Genomic DNA, 22063 nt, shown 5'->3' with positions numbered 1-22063 from the left:
GGTAGGGGTCTAATTTCATTCTTCTGCAAGTGGCTACCCAGCTATCCAAGCACCATTACTTGCATAGGAAGTCCTTTCTCCATTGCTTATTTTTGTCAATTTTGTTGAAGATCAGATGGCAGTAAGTGTGCAGGCTTGTTTCTCAGTTCTCTATTCTGTTTTATTGGTCTATGTGTCTGTTTCTGCACCAGTACCATGCCATGTTGGTTACTTTCACCTTATAGTATAGTTTGAAGTCAGGTAATTCTGTGAAAAATGATATTTGTATTTTAATAGGGATAACACTGAATCTATAAATTGCTTTGGGGAGTATGGCCATTTTAACAATATTGATTCCTACAATCCATGAGCAGGAAATATTTTTCCATTTATTCATGTCATCTCTGATTTCTTTCAGCAATGTTTGTAGTTCTCCTTGTAGAACTCCTTCCCATCATTTCTTAGATGTATTCCTAGGCTTTATTTTGTGTGTGTGTGTGTGTGTGTGTGTGTGTGTGTGTGTGTGTGTGTGTATGGCTATTGCAAATGGGATTGTATTCTTGATTTGGCTTTCAATCTATACTGTTGTATAGAAAAGCTGACTTTTGTTCATTGATTTTGTATCTTGAAATTTTACTGAAATCATTTACCATTCCTAGGGGCCTTTTGTCACAATCCTTAGGGTTTTCTATGTATAGAATTGTATCATCAGCAAGGGGAGATAGTTTAACTTCTTCTTTTCCTATTTGGATGTTTTTCTTTCTTTCTCTTGCCTAATTGTTCTAGCAAGCACTTTCAGTACTATGTTGAACAAGTGTAGTGAGAGTAGGCATAGTTGTCTTTTTTCAGTTCTCAAAGGGAATGATTCCAGTTTTTTCCCATTCAGTATAATGCTGTGATGTTAGCTGTGGATTTGTCATAGATGGCTCTTAGATATGTTCCTTTATGCCTAGCCTATTGAGGGTTTTTATCATGAAGAGATGTTGGATTTTATTGAGGGTTTTTTCTGTGTCTATTGAAATGGTAATGTAGTTTCTGTTTTTGATTCTGTTTATGTGGTGAATCACATTCACTGATTTGCGTATGATGAACCAACCTTGCATCTCAGGAATGAAGTCTAACTTGTGGTGAATTAACTTTTGCTGCTGGATAAAAATATGCTGCTGAATTTGGTTTGCTAGTATTTTGTTGAGTTTTTTTTGCCTATGTTCATCAAGAATATTTTGTCCAAAGTTTCTTTTTTGTTGTCTCTGTCAGAGTTTGGTATCAGGATAATATTGGCTTTGTAAAATAAGTTATAAAGAAACTCCTCCTCTTCGATTTTTTGGAATAGTTTCAGAAGGATTGCTATCAGTTTTTTATACATCTAGTAGAATTCTGTATGAATCCATCTGGTCCCAGGCTTTTTTTGGTTGGTAGGTTTTGTATTACTGATTCAGTTTTGAAACTTGTTATTGGTATGTTCAGGATTTTACATAGAATATGTTCCATGTGTAGATGACAAGAATGTATATTCTGTCATTATTAGGTGGAGTATTCTTTGGATACCTATTAGGTCTTATTCATCAAGTGTCAAGTTAATTCCATAATATCTTTGTGGAATTTTCTGCCTCAGTGATCTGCCTAATGTTGTCAATGGGGTGTTGAAGCCCATTACTATTATTTAGGGGCCATATAAGTATTTTCCTGTGTCAAGAAAAGCTTGTTTTGTGAATCCGAGTGCTCTTATGTTAAGTGCATATATATGTAGGATAGCTAAGTCTTCTTCTTTACTTGAACACTTTATCATTATGTTATGGCCTTATTTGTTCTTCCTAATTGTGGTTAGTTAAAAGTCTATTTTATCTGATACAAGAACTGCAAAACCTGCTCTTTTTTATTTTCCATTTGTGTGGTTGTCTTTTCCATCCCTTTGAGCCTGTGAGTGCCATTACATGTGAGATGTGTCTCTTGAAGACAGCAGACAGTTTGGGTCTTATCTTTTTATCCAGCTTGCCACTCTATGCCTTTTAAGTGGGGTGTTTAGGCCATTTACATTCAGGGTATTAGTAATGATATGTGAGATTTTGATCCTGTCATTGTGTTGGCAGTTGGTTGTTTCATAGACTTGATGGTGTAATTGCTTTATACTGTCTGTGGGTTATGTGTTTTAGTGTGTTTTTGTGGTAGCAGGTTTTGATCTTCCATTTCCATGTTTAGCACTCCTTTAATGACCTCTTGTAAGGCTGGTCTGGTAGTAATGAATTCCCTTAGTAGTTGCTTGTCTAGAAGGATTTTATATTTCCTTTACCCTGAAGCTGAGTTTGGTGGGATATTACATTCTTGGTTGACATTTCTTTACCTTAAAAATGCTGAAAATAGGCCTCTAATCTCTTCTGGCTTTAAGGTTTCTGCTGAAAAGTTGCTAGCATGATGAGGTTCCTTTTGTAGGTGACCTGACCTTTCTCTCTGGCTGCCTTTAAGTTATTTCTTTTGCAATGACTTTGGTAAATCTGATGACTATGTGCCTTGGGGATGGTCATCTTGTACAGTATCTTGCAAGTGATCTCCATATTTCCTAAATTCTTATGTCTACACCTCTAGCAAAATTGGGAAAATTCTGATGAACTTTGAATGTTTTCCAAGTTACTTACACTCTCTCCTTCCCTCTCAAGAATGCCAATGAGTCATAGATTTGGTCTCTTTACATAATCCCATCTTTCTTGGAAGTTTTGTCTTTTTTTAAAATTATTTTTTCTTTGTGTCTGACTAGTTGATTCAAGAACCAGTCTTCAAGCTTTGAGATTCTTTCCCTAGCTTGGTCTATTCTGCTGTTAACACTTCTGACTATGCTTTATGACTAATTACGAAATTCTTAAAGTGAATTATTCAATTCCAGAGGTTCAGTTTAGTTCTTTCTTGAAATGGCTATTTTTTCTTTTAGCTCTTGGATCACTGCACTGGATTCCTTGGATTTCTGGGACTGGATTTCAACTTTCTCTGGATCTCAATGATCTTCCTTATCAGTCAGATGCTGAATCCTAGGTCTGTCATTTCATTGCTTTCAATCTGGTTAAGAACCATTGCTGGGAGACTAGTGCATTTGGTTGGAGGTAAGAGGACACTCTGGCTTTTTGAATAGACATATGGAGGGCTGGTGTCCCTTTAACTGTGAGGTAAGTTGAGTATACTCAGTTGGCTTTGTTTCTGGGTGCTTTCAGAGAGCTATAACTCCATACAGAATCTTTATTTGTGGCTGAATTTTTGCCTTAAGTGTCACAGGTATTGTATACTGGCAAAATGTTTTTGGTGTTGTAATTTGGGCTTCTATCCAGTAGGTAGAGTTTGAGTGGTGGCCTGCAGACAGGCCATGTAGCTTCATCTTTCATCTTAGAATTCCCTAGCCTAAAAATTCTGTTTGAATTTTAGTGGCTCGTAAGATAATGTCTAAACACCTGAGTTTGATCTCCACTGGTCTTATGGCTGGGCTTACATGTTCAGTCTTACTTCCTGTCACTCTTGCTGTCACATTTCAAATCTTAGACATTGTTCAACTACCACAGTTCTCTGATTATAATTTGCTTCTTCCAGCCCCTCTGCTGTTTCCTCTGCCAAAAAGAAAAACTGCTATTCTATTATCCAGAAAATACATATTTAAACTACATGCCTCATTATATACATATTCTTCTTTGGAAGAGTATCCTACTTATGTACTATCCTAGCAGGCTACACATTTTCTATTTAGTTCCCATCACATTGTAGTGCTAGTCAATTATCTAATTACTTGAATGCATTCTGTAAAGATTTCATGACTCCACAAAGGTGGGAACCATAATCTTCACTAATTTCAGTTGTTGAGTATACAAGACCTGTGTATAGCACACAGGAATTACTTAAAAATACTACTCTGTTGATACATACCCAGAATTAATTCAACAAATCAAAAACCATTACTTTTTTTTAATCAAACAGCTGTTGCTACTGGACAGATCAGCTACACCTTAGCAACAAGAAATAAGAATTATTAGCCTCATACAAATAGTCATGCATTGCTTAACAATGAGAATATATTCTGAGAACTGCATCCTCAAGCGATTTTGTCACTTTGTGAACACTGTAGAGTGATCTTACACAAACCTAGAGGGTATAGTCTACGCTACACCTAGCCTACATGGTGTAGCCTATTGCTACTAGGCTAGAAGCCTATATAGCATTTACTGTACTGAATACTGTAGGCAATCGTAGCATAATGGTATTTGTGCATCTAAACATATTTGAAGATTTTAAAAGGTACAGTAAAAATGTGGTATAATAATCTTATAAGACCACATTCGTACACTTGGTCCATCATTAACCAAAATGTCATTATGCAGCACATGAGTGTACCAAGTTAGTAAGAAACATGAGGAAAAAAATACAAAGAAATAGGCATACATACACACATGTATACATGCTAAATGCAGTCAGTATTCATCTTCCTTAATATTTTCTTTTTTTCAAATTATAACAAAAACTTTAAAAATAACACAGCATTTGATGGTAAATATTTTACCTTGTTTTATGACAGCATTTCTCGTAATGTCTGACAGATAGCAGTTTGGCAAAGGATATGATGAAAACATTGGCCAAGGATATGGATTATCACTCTAAAAAAGAAGCAAGAGAGATGACTTTAGGAAGTGGTCTAAAATAATATTGAATTTTAAAGCTATCTGAAATATCATTAACTTAAACTGGCTTTTCTTGCTCATAAATTCTACAATTGTTGTCCAATTAACCAAAAGCTATTTGATACTATACTTCAATATTCCAATGGGTAATCATTAAAACAAGCTGTAACAGAAACAACATTAAATTAGTACTGAGGACAAACATATGGTAACTTGTAGCAAGCAGAATTGATAATGATAAATTTACTGGGTTTTTTTTTCATAAAAAGAAAATGGTAATCTTCAAAAGAAACCTGTGGTTTTTTCCACAAAACTTTTTCTTGTACTGTTAATCATTTCTATCATATATTTCCCGGAGTAACAGTCAAAGCAAGAAGGTTCTTAACAACAATGAAAACAAATGAAAAACCTCCATGAGAAACCCATACTTGAATATTGACGGAAGGAGAGGTACTCAATGTTTCCAATAAAATAAAAAATAATATGTCATTTAATAATAAAAGTTAAGTATCATGAACAAGAAAGACATTGAAAGTAAAATATTCAAAGGCACACAAGAAAAATGACTTTTTAATAAAACAATACCTACTCTACTACACATGCAAACAATACTTACTCTACTTTAGCATTCATGACCCCTAGACATCAAAAATATTATTTTAGTTTGAAAGTATTTATTTGCATCCTAAATATTCTCAAGTAATAAGTTCAACTCTGTGATGCAAACATTTAAGAGGTAAAGTTTAGGGTGACTTTGAATTGGCTCTCTTGCTTCAAAATATATCAGAAAACCACACCCCACTTCTCTTTGCCCCACACTCACCTTTTCGAGTATCCTTGGAGGCAAAACCCGTTCCAATGGCCCACCAACAAGATTTATTCTAACAAGAACATGATTTCTCTCCACTGATAAGCCATCAATTATAAAGTCCCTGAAAAAAATAAATATATCACCTTTGTCATCCCTTTGATTGAATGTGTTAATTTTTAAATCAAGTCTCTGAATTGTAAAGAAAAAAGGCAAAAATATTTATCAATGTTTTCTTTTTCTTTGCTTCATTTAACATTTATATAGTTTTTTAAGTTCGGGGTACATGTGCAGGATGTGCAGCTTTGTTACATAGGTAAACGTGTGCCGTGGTGGTTTGCTGCACAGATCATCCCATCACCCAGGTATTAAGCCCAGCATCCATGAGCTATTCTTCCTGATGCTCTCCCTCCTTCCCAGCTTCACTCTCTTAACAGGCCCCAGTGTGTGTTGTTCCCTACCATGTGTCCATATGTTCTCATCATTCAGCTCCCACTTATAAGTGAGAACCTGGAGTATTTGGTTTTCTATTCCTATGTTAGTTTACTGAAGATAATGGTCTCCAGCTCCATTCATGTCCCTGCAAAGGATATGATTCTTTCTATGGCTGCATAGTATTCCATGCTATATATGTATCACATTTTCTATCACTGATGGGCATTTGTGTTGATTCCGTGCCTTTGCTATTGTGAACAGTGCTGCAATGAACACAAGTGTGCCTGTATCTGTCTAATAGAAGGATTTATACTATTTTAGGTATATATCCAGTAATGAGATTGCTGGGTCAAATGCTATTTCTGTCTTTAGGTCCTTGAGGAATTGCCACACTGTCTTCCAGAATGGTTGAACTAATTTACACTCCCAACAGTGTAAAAGCATTCCTTGTTCTCCACAACCATGCCAGCATCTGTTGTTTTTTGACTTTTTAATAATAGCCATTCTGATTGGTGCGAGATGACATCTCATTGTGGTTTTGATTTGCATTTCTCTAATGATTAGTGATGTTGAACTTTTTCTCCTGTGTTTGTTGGCCACATGTACATCTTCTTTTGAGAAGCATCTGGTCATGCCCTTTGCCCACTTTTTAATGGGACTGCTTGCTTTTTTCTTGTAAATTTGTTTACGTTCCTTGTACATGCTGGATATTAGGCCTTGTTAGATCTTTGTCAGATAGCCAGATTGCAAAAAGTTTTCCCTATTCTGTAGGTTGTCTGTTCACTCTGATGATAGTTTCTTTTGCTGTGCAGAAGCTTTTTAGTTTAATTAGATCCCATTTGTCAGTTTTTGTGTTTGTTACCATTGCATTTGGCATCTTCCTCATGAAATCTCTGCCCATGACTACGCCCTGAATGGCATTGCCTAGATTTTCTTCTAGGGTTTTCATAGTTTTGGATTTTACATTTAAGTGGGTTTTACATTTATGACAAACCCACAGACAGTATCATACTAAATGAGCAAAAGCTGAGCTGTAAGCGTTAGCCTTGAAATCTGGCACAAGACAAGGGTGCCTTCTCTCACCACTCCTATTAAACATAATATTGGAAGTTCTAGCCAGAGCAATCAGGTAAGAGAAAGAAATAAAGTACATTCAAATAGGAAGAGAGGAAGTCAAACTATATTTGTAGATGATATGATCCTCCATCTAGAAAACCCCATCATCTCAGCCCCAAAGCTTCTTAAGCTGATAAGCAAAGTCTCAGGATACAAAATCAACATGCAAAAATTGCTTGCATTCCTATACACCACCAAAAGGCAAGCCAAGAGCCAAATTATAAATGAACTCCTGTTCACAACTGTCACAAAAAGAATAAAATATCTAGAACTACAGCTAATAAGAGAAGTGAAGGACCTCTTCAAGGTGAACTACAAGCCACTGCTCAAAGACATCCGAGATGACACAAACAAATGGAAAAACATTCCATGCTCATGAATAGGAAGAATCAATATTGAGGAAATGACCATACCACCCAAAGCAATTTATAGATTCAATGTTATTCTTATTAAACTATACTGACATTCTTCCCAGGATGAGAAAAATTATTTTAAAATTCACGTGGAACCAAAAAAGAGCTTGAACAGCCAACACAATCCTAAGCAAAAAGAACAAAGCTGGAAGCATCACACTACCTGACTTCAAACTATACTACAAGGCTACAGTAACCAAAATAGCATGGTACTGCTACAAGAACAGACATATAGACCAATGGAACAGAACAGAGAACCCAGAAATAAGGTCAAACCTCTACAACAATCTGATCTTTTACAAACTTGACAAAAACAAGCAATGAGGAAAGGATTCCCTACTTAATAAATGGTGCTGGGAGAACTGGCTATCCATTTGCAGAAAATTGATACTGGACCCCCTCCTTATACCATATACAAAAATCAATGTATTTCTTAAAATATAAAAGCTAAATTCACTTTTCATTTTAAGTTCTCTTTGCTAGACAGCAAAAAATTGATGGAGACACAATGACATTAGTTAAAGAATACTTTCCTAGATCAATATTATTGCATTTAAATAAATGGAATTAGGACATGCATTATTTCTATAGTAACTTCAATAATCATATTTTCAGTCAAGGTTTTCTTAAGTTTTAAACTTGGTACCTTAAATTCAAAATCTAAATGTTACTTGTGAGCAGCTTCCATACTCTGCAGCTGTTAATCTTTTCCTTCTATATAAAACTTAGAGTATCAAGTAATATACTCCTTAATAATTTTCCAAGACCTCGCTAAGATGCAGACATACACTTTTTTAAAATTAATTACAGACATAAAGGCAATGCCAGCTATTGAATGTGTATTTGACAACAGTCAGCCAAATTGAGGTAATGGCAAGTATGATTTATTAATGAAAAAAATTATCAGGATATTACCATAACCTCATTTTGGAAATAATCAGAATTTATGACTATGGACTAACATAATTAAGAGGACAGAGTAAAGAGTGCCTCTGCAAAGGATACAAAATCAAAAATTTTGTTCAATGGGTCATCTTACAATACTGAATTAAAAGGTGATACAGTTTTAAGGGAACCATTAATAAAGTTAGGTCTTACCTAAAATTTTATGTATCACATACACGCACACACGCACATACACACACGCACGTGCGCACAACAAAAGCAACAGACTTTGAAAGCAGTACTCTGCAAGCACTCTCCAAACACTTCTATCATAATCCTTCTGTGACATTTACACTTAAGTTGCTTTGTATTCTGTTATTTAAATTGATTGAATTTAAAGAGCAGAAAAATATTAAACTATATCAAAAATTACTGTCTTAACGAAACATCATTAAAGAAAATTGCTATTACTGTGTTTTAATCACCCATTTTTACCTGTTGCTCTCTGAAGTCTCCAAGATATTTTCTTCTTGAGCATTTAATAACATTTCAGATACCTGATACTGAGCCTCTAACAGGAGAAGAGTGTCCAGATCACAGCATATCACACTTAATAACCTATGTAAAAAAGAAAAATAAAAGTAGATTGTGTAAAATAAGTCCCAAAAGCATAAGTACATCCTTGATGTCTCAAATATAAATATATATTTATATTTTATTTAAATATAAATCTTACAGGAAGTATCATTTAGTTATTTCAGATATATTTTTGATCAATTAGAATAGTAATCTCCTCTTCAAAAGTTGTTCTTACTGAGTATTTTAAAAGACCATGGGTAATTTCTAATCCAGATTTTAAAAAATGTATCTAAATCTACATAACTAGTAAATTTTCCTCTCAACTGCCACTTAATTTAAAATTCATCAGAGAACATTAGCAAATCCAGAAAACTCCAAATTGCCATAACTTTTATTCAGCAGTTAATTACCAAAGTTATGATAGAATCATCATTTTTCTGCCAATCTAGAAAATGTTCATTAGATAAAATGTCAATGGCTAATTTTATAATTGTCCGATCAAGCTGAGAACACCTAAGCCCACTTAGCTATCTTAATATTATCAAAAGATACAAGCAGAAATCATGTGTCTCCTATTATAATGCAAGAGGACACACACAGTGCACCATCTATGAAGTACTCTTGCCCAGGAAACTGAACCTCAATCTAATCAATCCTATACATCTTATTATCAGTTTATGGGAATCACAGGCATTAGAGAAACATATTTAAAAACACCGTAAGGAGAAAACAGTCAATGAAATTCAGAGTTTTGAGAATCCTACACATTATTTATATATTATTTGTTCAGAAAACAAAAGTCTTAAAAAACAGAGGAGAAAATAAACTCTTACAAGTTAAAAAAAAAAAAAAAAAGGACCAAATGTCAAGATTTTGTTTTGATCTTGATTCAAGCAAACTTTAAAAGTGCATTTTTTAATCACACAGGAAAATATGGGAGTATTATGAGATGAGATCAGGAAAACATTGTTAATTTTGTTAGATGTAACAATGGCACAGTGGTGAGGGCTTTTTGGTTCATTTTTTAAAACATGTCCTTACTTATTAGAGATAGGCACTGAATGTTTTATATGTAAAACAGCATATCTGAAATTTGCTTTAAAGTACTTAAGAAAAAAATGTGTGTGGAGGGAGGGAGATGAAACAAGACTGGTGAAACACTGATAATAAAAATGAGTGATGGACACATGAAAGATTATACCCTTCACTACATTTTTTATATGTTTAAAAATTCTATGATTAAAAAGTGCTCAAACAAAGATAATATGATGAGAATGCTGGGAGGCTATGGTGGAGTGGGTGGTTAGGTAAGGTCTCTCTGAAAGGTGGTATTTGAGGAAATAGGTGATCCAAGAAGAAACCAACCTTCCAATAACACTTACTGATTTATCGTAGAGGTGTAGTGAAATATGAGCATAATGGCTTACATACAAGGATATTTATTGCAGAGTGGCCACATAGGAATCAATGAGGAATCAATGAGGAATCAATCACTCTCTATCCACAGAAAAAAAGTTTAAATGCCAGAATACTTTTAAGTGGCATACTTTGCAAATATTAGAACACAGTAGCTTATGGTTTTATAAAGAACTATCTCCAAGGAATATTAATTGAAAAGGAGGGGCACAAAATATTGTGTCTAGTACCAGCATTTGCGTGAAAAACAGAAAACCATGAATATACATATAAATACATGTTTGTTTTTACATAAAATATCTATCACAGGAGAGAAAAGAAAGTAGGAAGAACTGTTAGCTCTGCAGTTGTGGTCTGAGAGACAACCAGGGAATTTACTTCTTACTGGTATTGATTTTTGAGTTTTGGTACAACTGCATGTTTTACCTATACAAAAGCACACATAAGTAAAGAAAAAAAAGTTTTGTGGATGCCTTTAAGAGTCAAAAATAGCAATTCAATGTCACTCTCTAGAACGTGGCTAAAATATTCAAACGAATATAAAACTAAAAACAAATCTATCATTACTTTAGAGAGCTATTCTCTGCTCAATTTACAGAAATAAAAACATTTTTGTTAGGTAAAATATAGGTGAAGGCAAGATGAAAGATATGTCACCCTTCTAGGGAAAAGATGATGGAGTATGCTGGCATTTCCCTTTCTCAGAAATAATCCAAAGCATAGAGGAGGGAGAAAAACAGCATATCACAGAAATGTTTAACCACAAAATGAAGGGCAGCCAAAGGCAGTAAAAATAGGATAAATGGTGCTGAAGAAGGGAAAGAATGAGACAGGATATTGTGGCTGTCATTCATATATATAAACCAGAACATTTCTCAAAAAAAAATTGATATGGTTTGGCTGTGCCCCCACCCAAATATCATCCTGAATTGTAGCTCCCATAATTCCCACGTGTTGTAGAAGGCCCTGGTGGGAGATAACTGAATCAAGGGGGCAGTTTCACTCATACTGTTCTTCTGGTAGTGAATAAGTGCCATGAGAGCTGACGATTTTATAAGGGGAAACCCCTCTCACTTAGCTTTCATTCTCTCTTGAATGCCACCATGTAAGACGTGCCTTTCACCTTCCACCATGGTTACGAGGCCACGTGGAACTGTGAGTCCATTAAACCTCTTTTTCTTTATAAACTACCCAGTCCTGGGTATGTCTTTATCAGCAGTATGAAAATAGAATAATACAGTAAATTTTGGGCTACTCTTACCTTTAAGTCAACAGGCTAAGAAGGGAGTTACAAGGTTGGCTGGGGTGACTGACCTGGACTATCAGGATGAAATCAGTGTACTACTCCACAATGGAGGTAAGGAAGAGTATGCATGGAATACAGGAGATCCATTAGGGTGTCTCTTAGTATTATCAGGCCCTGTGATTAAGGTCAATGGGAAACTACAACAGCTAAATCTAGGCAGGACTACAAATGGCTCAGACCCTTCAAGAATGAAGGTTTGGGTCACTCCACCAGGTAAAAAACCATGAACTGCTGAGGTGCTTGCTGAAAGCAAAGAGAATACAGAATGGGTAGTAGAAGAAGGTAGTCTTCAATACCAGCTATGACCATGTGACCAGCTGCAGAAATGAGAACTGTAATTGTCACATGCTTGTGCATATATACATTTGTACTAACAAAAATCTTCATTTTATTTCCTTTCTCCTTTATCATGTGATGTAGATTTCTTGACTTCATATCAGCATTTAAGTGTTGTTAACTTTATGTAGTAGCATTTGGGTTGGGGATTGGTGTCTTTCTGGTTGTACGAAGGATAGTTGTATTATGTTAGATGTAATTATAATCTTTTTACTGTCTTTATATGAAGATTATGTATGATTTCAGATGTTTATGAGTTCACATTGACAAAGGGTGGATTTGTGATGGTTAATATTGAGTGTCAACTTGATTGTATTGAAGGATGCAAATTATTGTTCCTGGGTGTGTGTGTGAGTGTGTTAACATTTGAGTCAGTGAACTGAAAAAGGCAGACCCACCCTCAATCTGGGTGGTGGACAATCTAATCAGCTACCAGCGCAGCCAGAACAAAAGCAGGCAGAAGAATGTGGAAAGACTAGACTGGTTTAGTCTCCCGAGCTACATCCTTCTCCCATGCTGGATGCTTTCGGCCTCCAACATCGAACTCCAAGTTCTTCAGCTTTGGGACTCAGACTGGCTTCCTTGCTCTTTGCAGGAGCAAGGCTTCCTTGCAGATGGCCTATTGTGGGACGTCACCTTGTGATTGCGTGAGTCAACACTCCTTAATAAACTCTCTTTTATATATACCTGTTATCCTATTGGTTCTGTCCCTCTAGAGAAACCTGAGTAATACAAAAATAAAAGCAAAATACATTTCTAAGAAGAAAACAAAATAAAATTCTCAAAAATAAGGAATATAACCCAAGAGTCAATGCCTAATCCTCTGTTTTCAACAGTGGAAATGGAATACACAGGACCCCCGATATGACTCCAAGAAGCAGAAGGAGCACAGTGGAACCAGAAGTCACAAAAAACTCAATTAACAATTAATTACTAGTTAGATTATAGCGACAATTACTAACAAACAGAAAATTGTCTACCTCTATATCAAGATATATGAGGGGTACTAGGGGAGGGGAGAGGATGGCCTGAAAAAGGAACAAACACACACATACAAAATTTGGGCCTTTAGAAAAATTCCATTTAACCAGGAGCATTGCCCTAGCTTCTCTAGTTTCTCTTAAGCATAAGCCTCCTACAAACAGCTGCTGCTAAAAGCTCACATCTCTCCAAAAAGAAGTACCATACAAAGGTGCTATAAGAAAAAAATTTTTAAAAGATAAATAGATGGGAGATACATACTAAACACAAATTGTCTTTAAATACTTAAACTGTGAACACACAATTTTCTATGAATTAAACAGGTTTGATAAAGCAGTGGTCTCCATTAAGCTCCTTGCACAAAATAAAAATCTATGAACACAGGGAAGAAACAACAACCAGAAAAAGTAAAACATGAGCTGGCAGAGCTAAGGAATGAAATAGAAGAAAAAAACTGTCATAGAAATGAAAGTATAATTGCAAACAGTAAAAAAGAAAACAGATACTGTTAAGAAGATAGCAAATACAGGGAACAGAATGATAAAAGTGTGAAAAGTATAATGGAAATAAGGAGTTTAAATTATTGATTTCTTGAAGAGAAAACTGAAATAATCTAACATGATATATCTTTAAAGATATTAGTCAAGAAATTCTTCCCGGGAGAAAAAAAAAGCCATCAATCCAAGTACGTAAACTGTACAATACATCCCAGAGTAAATTGAATCAAAAGAATCAGCACAGAGACAGAACCTGGTCAAGTTAAGCTTAACAGGTAACAAAGAACCATTAGGGTGTCCAGGCAAAAAGATCAAGTTACTACAAGAGTGGGGTGAGGGATGCAGAAGGAGGGGAAATCAAATTGTTCCAGACATAGCTGCAGCAACACTCAATACCAGAACAGTAGGACAAAACTGGAAGTCTAACATGATTAGATATTAAAACATATTACAAACTGTAAGTATTCAGTTTTAATGACAAAGCAAAAGAAAATAAAGACATAGACTCTAATACATACAGAAATTTTAAATTATGTTAAGAGTAAAGGGACCAGGCATAGTGAATTCATGCCTATAATCCCAGCATTTTGGGAGGCTGAAGCAGACTGATCACTTGAGTCCAGGAGTTCGAGGCCAGCCTGGGTGACATGGTAAAACCTGTCTCTATTAAAAATATAAAAAATTAGCTGCTCATGGTGGCACGCACCCATAGGTCCCAGCTACCGGAGAGGCTGAGGTGGGAGAATCACCTGAGCCCAGGGAGTCGAGTCTGCAGTGAGCTGTGATTGCACCTCTGTACTCTAGCCTGAGTGACAGACCTTGTCAAAAAAAAAAGTGGTAAGATTTCCTGGTGAACTAATTATGATGTAGAATAAAAGAAGAAAGAAATCAAGAACGACTCTTGGGTGTTTAGTTTTAACAATAGGGAGGATCATGTTATCATCAACCCAGATATAAAAGGCTATAGGTTAAGACGGTTTAGGGAAACTCTTTTCTTTCTTTAGGCTACTAAACCACTGAACAGATAATGAAAGTAACTGTCAGTGGATTTTTAGTTAAGATTTGAAAAGAGAGATCTACAGTATCTGGATGTAAAATGAGGTGATCCAAGGTGAACTGGGGCAACTTTATGAGCAAATACATACCTGGACTGAATTCTGCTAATTAGGGAATGAGTACATCTAAAATAACAAATGATGTCAGACTTTTAAAATCTTACAAGTACTAGAAATAATGTAAAGCTTAGCAAATTTAATCCCGCAGTAAATTAAAATAGTACCATATTGTGACCAAGTACAGATCATTGCAGGGATAAAAAGAGAGTTTAATATTAAAGTATCTCCTGATGTAATTTATGACACCAATATGTAACAGAAGAGAGCCATATAACCATTGGACCAGATGCTTAAAAGCTCTTTGATTTAAGATTCAATATCTACTCTCCATTCCTTGTCCTCCAAAAAATTCTGAGTAAATTAAAGAAAGGTTACCACTTTAATTTGATTTTTAAAAAGACAAATCTATCTCAACACAAGACCTAAAAGCATAAACAGGAAAAGCATTCCCATTAAAGTCAACAGGAAGGCAAAACTGCCCATTATTTTTTAACATCATTCTAGAAATTCAAGATAATGCAAAAAGACAAGAATAAAATAAAGAGGCATGCTATGTGAAAGGAGATAGAATGTTCATTATTAGAAAACAAACTATTTGTGAATTCATCTCCTAATGACATAAATTTCAATTTACTTAGAAAAACATTGGTTGAATACATATTAAGTGCCTACTACCATTTTAAATGTTGGGAATTCACCAATAAATACACACACATACACACAGATTTCCCAGTCCTTAGGGAACTCTAAATGGTAGAGGAAGGAAACCGCCAATAAACAAAATTAAAAATTAAACAACAAAGTAATGGATACAACTAAAACAAGAAAGTGAAAAATGAGTTTTAACAAGGGAGTGAAAAAATGTATCACTCTGTGTAATTTTAAATAAGGTGGTCAGGAAAGAGCTCACTAAGAAGGTGATAACCTTCTTAGGAAAGACCTAAAAGTAATGAGGAAGTAAGCCATATAGCTACTGGGGGGAAAGGTGTTCCAGGTAGAGCAAATAGCTTCAGCCAAATACCTAAGGTGACAGAATTTCTGACCTGTTTGACAGTTTGAACAGTAAGGGGGCCAATATAGCTGAAATGGAATAAGAAAGGGAGAAGTACACATTGAGCATCCCCAAATCCAAAATCCAAAATGTTCTGAGCACCAACATGATGCCACAAGTGGGCAATTCCACACCATGTTATGGATCACGGTCACAACACAGTCAAAATGCACAACACACAGTTTACTTGGCATTCCTACTGTTCAATGTACATTACCTGTTCCCCCCGCCCCCCCCACGCGGAGATGGAGTTTCGCTCTTGTCACTGAGGCTGGAGTGCAGTGGCACGATCTCCGCCACTGCAACCTCCACCTCCCTGGTTTAAGAGATTCTCCTGCCTCAGCCTCCGGAGTAGCTGGGATTACAGACACACGCCACAATACCCAGCTAATTTCTGTATTTTTAGTAGAGATGGGGTTTCACCATGTTGGTCAGGCTGGTCTTAAACTCCTGACCTCATGATCCACACACCCGCCTGGGCCTCCCAAAGTGCTGGGATTACAGGTGTGAGCCACCACACCCGGCCCAAGGTACAGCATCACAGGTGGAGACTGAAAGCCTGCAGTTTTATTGTTCAACAGCTAATACAGGTGTTCTGGTGATGCTACTATGCTGCCAGTTATCCTGAATATGTCATTTTTGTTTTTTTTTTTTTTACTGTATAAATGGTACGTCACATTTTTTAGTGTTAAATACTATGTGTGAATAAGTGTAAGGAAATGACTGCTTATCAGTAGTCGATATAGTTTGGATATATGTCCCTGCCCATATCTCATGTCAAATTGTGATCCACAATGTTGGAGGTGGGGCTTGGTGGGAGGTGACTGGGTCATACGGGTGAATTTCTCAATGGTTTAACACCATCCCCTTAGTGCTGTTCTCGTGATAGTGAGTGAGTTCTCGTGATAGTGAATGAGTTCTCATGAGCTTTGGTTGTTTAAAAGTCTGTAGCACCTTCCCTCTTGCTCCTGCTCCTGCTCCTGCCACGTAGGACGCTTCCTTCTCCTTTGCCTTCCACCATGATTGGACACTTCCTGAGGCCTCCCCAGAAGCAGAAGCTGCTATGCTTCTTGTATAGTCTGCAGAACCATGAGTCAATTGAACCTCTTTTCTTTATAAATTACTCAATCTCAGGTATTTCTTTATAGCAATGTAAGAATGGACTAATATAGTAGCATACAAATTTAGAGTCAGGAAAGATGGTGACAGCAGGCAACCACAGATTGCCCACACTGGTGGCTGAGATAGTGACACCTTTGCTTTCTAATGGTTCAATGTACACGAACTTTGTTTAATGTACAAAATTATTTTAAAGTATTGTATAAAATTACATTCAGGCTTTTTGTATAAGGTTTATATGGCACAAAAATGTATTTCACGTTTAGACTTGGGTCCTACCCCCAAGATATCAGACTATGTATAAGCAAGTATTTCAAAATCTGCAATCTAAAACACTTCTGATCCCAAGCATTTCCGATAAGGGATACTCAACTTGTATTAGGAGATGAGGTCAAAACAATACTAGGTAGGTGTATTAATTCTTTTTCACACCGCTGATAAAGACGTATCCAAGACTGGGTAATTTATAAAGGAAAGAGGTTTAATGGACTCACAGTTCCACATGCCTGGGGAAACCTCACAATGATGGCAGAAGGTGTAAGGCACATCTTACATGGCAGCAGGCAAGGGAAGAAGTGCCAGCAGGGGAAATGCCAGATGCTTATAAAACCATCAGATCTCATGAGAACTCACTATCTTGAGAACAGTATGGGGAAAACTGCGCCCATGACTCAATTATCTCTGCCTGGCCCCGCCCCTGACATGTGGGTATTAATATAATTCAACTTGAGATTTGGGTGGGGACAGAGAGCCAAACCACATCAGTAGGGGGTCCTGATCCATTGTGATGACTCTGGATTTTTTTATGGTGACATGAGAAATCACTGGGGATGGTTTCATACTGATGATATGAAAAGCTTTGTGAGTACAGGACTGAGATTACCTGATTTGTGTTTTAATGGGATCACTCCAGCTGCTACGCACGTAATAGGCTAAAATTAGCGAGAAGCAGACAAAAAGAAACCAGTTAAAAAGCTATAGCAATAATTTAGATAAGATAGTAGCTTAAAACAGGGTATTGTTAGGATTTCTGGACTGAAAAAATGGCTCTGCATTGTCCAGATTCTTAGGCTAGCCCCCAAGATGCCCACATCCTGGTGCTCATGTTCTTGTGTGATTCACTTCTCCTTAGTGTAGACAGGTCCTACGATATGTCTCTAACCAATGGAGCATGGTATAGGTGATATGATGGATGTGATTATATGTATGTGATTACAAGATTACATTCCGTAAGACTGTAGTGCTCTTCTTGTTGGGGTGTCTCCTGTGCTCGGAGTTGAGGGCAACTTTCAATAGATAGCTGTAAGAAAGGACCTCCAGCCTTTAGCTAGCAAGAAAACAAAGGCTCCAGTCCTAAATCTGTAAAGAACTAAACTCGGTCAACAACCTATGTGAGTTAGGAAGCAGATCTTTCTTGAGTTTCACATGAGACCACGGCCACAGTCAACATCTTGACTTCAGCCTTATGAGACTGTGAACAGAGGAACCAGCTAAGGTGTGTCTAGACAAAAACTGAGATAGTAAATACGCATGGCTTTAAGTCACAAAGTTTATAGTAATTTTTTAATAGAGCAATAAAAATAATATAAACTCCAACTTTAACAGCTAAGCAATTAAAAATATGATGCTGCTATTTGGTTGATAAGGAGAAAACAATTGGAAATGACAGGGGGGATACATATACACACATATATACATACATACACACATACTATATATATATTTTACAAATAAATATTTCTTTTATATATGGAGACAAAAACATATTTTATATATATATATACACACACATACATATAGTATGCGTGTGTGTGTGTGTGTGAGTTTGTATGTGTGTGTGTGTGAAAATTATGTAGGTGGCCTGTAAAAAAAAATTACCAAAAATAAAACTCCAATAAATTTACTTATAAAATACCAGCAATAACCAATGAAGCATTACCATGGAAGAAGAGACTCCATTAGCAATAGCAAAAAATATAACAGATGATAATAATAGATGATATAATATTACAGATGATAATATACAATATAAAAAGGACAGGATCTATATGAAGAAAGCTACAATGTATGACTGAAAAATGTGAAGAGTTCAATAAATAAAGACAAAGCACCTACCAGGATGAGAATGTTAAGTATTTTAAAGATGTGTATTCTTGACTAACTTTATTTATATATTTAAATAAACATTATGTAATAATTTAATCAAAACTGTACAAAATATTTGTGCAGAATTTAACAAAATACCTCCACTAATAATCTGAAAGAATCTAATAGACACTTATCACTACTTATCAAGTGCTTATCATGTTCTAAATTTGGGAGAGTTGTAACATATTCAGTCTCATGAACTTGGTAAGAAACATACAGCTTTTGTCTCCATATATAAAAAGAAACAGAGGCACAGAGAGGTTAAGGACCTTCCCTAACAACAGTGTTGCAATGCGGTTCCAGTGTCCACGTTCTTAACTGCTCACTGATACAGCCACACACTATAATATACACTGGGGAACATACTATCAAGCTAAACAAAATAAATTCATGAAAGATATATGAGACTTCTACATAGAAAACTATAAAACTTTAATAAGAGTAATAAAAGAAAGCCTAATTAAACAGAGATATAGGCCATGTTTACAGATTGGAAAACGGTATTATGCAGATGTCAATTCATCCACCATTGATCTATAGACTCAATACAATAATAATTAAAATCTTAGTGAGTCGCTTTATGTGATAAGCTGATTCTGGAATTTATATGGAAAGAAAAGGACTAAAAATAGCTTGAGATATTTTCGAAAAGACCAAAGCAAGAAGAATTGCTCTATCAGTTATTTTTACTTATTACAAAGCTACAGTAATTAAAATGAAGTTCAAAAAGTAACAAAATTAAAATATATTGTTTAGTCAGACACACAGACCAATGGAACAGAAAGAAGAACCCAGAGATAAATCTACACACTTACAGCCAAGTCCTTTTTGACAAAGTTTCCAAGAACATACAGTGGGGAAGAAACACTCTCTTTAATAAAAGGTGCTGGGAAAACTGAATATCCATATGCAGAAGATTGAAACTAGACCTTTCACCATATGCAAAAGGATTAAAGATCTAACTGTAATACCTGAAACTGAAATTACTAGGAGAAAGGAGAAAACATTGGGGAAACACTATAGGACACTGGTCCAGGGAAAGATTTTTTGGGTAAGCCCTCAAAACCAAAGGTGACAAAGCAAACACAGACAAATGAGATTACCTCAAGCTAAAAAGCTTCTGTACAGCAAAGAAAACAATGAACAAACTGAAGAGACAACCTGCCGAACATGAGAAGATATTTGTAAAGTATCCATCCAACAAAAGTTTAATAAGCAGAATATACAAGGAATTCAAACAACTCAGTAGCAAATAATAATAATAATAATAACCCAATTTAAAAATGGGCAAAAGGTATAAACAGATATTTCTCAAAAGAAGATATACAAATGGCCATGAGGTATATGAAAAAACGCTTAACATCACTAATTACCAAGGAAATGCACATCAAAGCCCAAACAAGATAACACTTCACTTCAGTTAGAATGGCTATTATCAAAAAGACAAAAAAAATAACAAGTGTTGGTGAGGATGCAGAGAAAGGGGAACACTCATACACTATTGGTGGGAATGCAAAGTAGAACAGCCATTAGGGAAAAGAGCATGGAGGTTCCTCAAAACATTAAAAATATAACTACCATATTGACATGGTTTGAATCTGTGTCCCTACCCAAATCTCCTGTCAAATTGTAATCCCCATTTTTGGAGGAGAGCCTGGTGGGAGGTAATTGGATCACAGAGGCAGATTCCTCCCCCTCTTCTTCCCATGATAGCGAGTTCTCATGAGATCTAGTTCTTTAAAAGTGTGTGGTACCTCCCACTTCTCTCTCTCTTTCTCCTGTCCAGCCATGTAAGATGTACCTGCTTCCCCTTTGCCTTCCGCCATGATTGTAAATTTCCTGAGTCCTCTTCAGCCGTCCTTCCTGTACAGACTGCAGAACCGTAGGTCAATGAATTCTCTTTTCTTTATGAATTACCCAGTCTCAGGTATTTCTTTATAGCAGTGTGAGAACAGACTAATAAACATATGATTTAGCAACCCCACTGCTGGGTGTATATCTAAAGAAAAGGATATCAGTATATCAAAGAGGTGTCTGCACTTCCATATTTACTGCAGCATTATTCACAATGGCCAAGGTATGGAATCAGCCTAAGTGTCCATCAACAAATAAACAAAGAAAATGTAATACATACACAAAATGGAATATTATTCAGCCATCAAAAAGAATGCAATCCTCTCATTTGCAACAACATGGATGGAACTGGACATCATTATGTTAAGTGAAATAAACCAGGCATAAAAAGCAAATATCACACATTCTTACTCACGTGTGAGTTTAAAAAGTAGATTTCATGGAAGTAGGGAGTAAAATGGTGGTTCACAATTACCCTGATTGGATTACTACACATTGTATATATGGATCAAAATATCACACATACCCCCAAAATATGTACAACTATGACATATAAATGTAAAAACCCAAAAATATATATATTGTCTAGGAATATATGACTAGGTAACAAAATACATATAAGGAAACCAAAGAAGTAAACATCATAAAAGTCAAAATGTTACCATTAGAGGGAAAGGACGGAGTCATGACCAACAAATGCAAATAGTACTTGCAAATTCTCTGTTTACTTGATTGACATTTCATGAGTATTTATTTTACAACAATTTGTTAAGCTGTATGTTTATATTTTATCAAATATTTATATTTGTAATATTTCATTAAAAACTGAAGTGTTATGCTAGGGTAGGTAATGAGAAAAAGTATATATTATATCGACAAGAAGTCTAAATGGGTATGCAACAAATGAACAAATTCAGAATACTAATAAAAGAATGCATACTTTTTATGTATAAAGATTCCTGCAAGACTTGATATCAGCTAAATGCCATTTGGTACTCAATTACGTAATCATCTAATAAACAGACTTAATGGCTCATTAATTATACCAGCATATTTGTATAAGTTAGCAGTTAGACTAAACATAGAAGGAAACAACACTTGAGTAACAGAATTTATTTTTTTGCCTAACCATAATATTAAGGCTAGGTTTATAAAGTGAATAGAAGTATACGGGTTATTTTATATCCACCAATCTAGCAAAATGACCAGAAAAATATGTCTGAAAACATTCTTATTATTAGAATTATAAGCAACAAATTGTCAGGTTTTATTTTTGTTGGCCCCAATCCAAAGTTCCCAATTATTAAAAAAAAATCAGGTATGTATTTCACATATAAACTGGCTGGAAAAAAAAGTCAACAATTATCCATGTTAAA

The 22063-nt window shown here is 35.6% G+C and overlaps 1 protein-coding gene across 1 annotated transcript in view; it reads right to left on the bottom strand.

Annotated features, from left to right (window-relative positions):
- TBC1D32 (TBC1 domain family member 32) overlaps positions 1–22063 on the bottom strand; it is a gene marked incomplete at its 3' end in the record, with an annotated part of 224148 nt that overhangs the window by 49520 nt on the left and 152565 nt on the right. Inside the window, exons 24-26 of the mRNA XM_017848884.1 lie at positions 8781–8903; positions 5452–5560; positions 4511–4604 (exon numbers count right to left, since the gene is read on the bottom strand). Coding sequence (XP_017704373.1) covers positions 4511–4604; positions 5452–5560; positions 8781–8903 — 326 coding nt within the window. The remainder of the gene's footprint in view (positions 1–4510; positions 4605–5451; positions 5561–8780; positions 8904–22063) is intronic.

The sequence above is a fragment of the Rhinopithecus bieti genome, unplaced genomic scaffold (genome assembly GCF_001698545.2).
Source record: "Rhinopithecus bieti isolate Rb0 unplaced genomic scaffold, ASM169854v2 scaffold_30957, whole genome shotgun sequence".
NCBI classification, from domain to species: Eukaryota; Metazoa; Chordata; class Mammalia; order Primates; family Cercopithecidae; genus Rhinopithecus; species Rhinopithecus bieti.
This window is presented reverse-complemented; position numbering and strand designations above follow the sequence as displayed.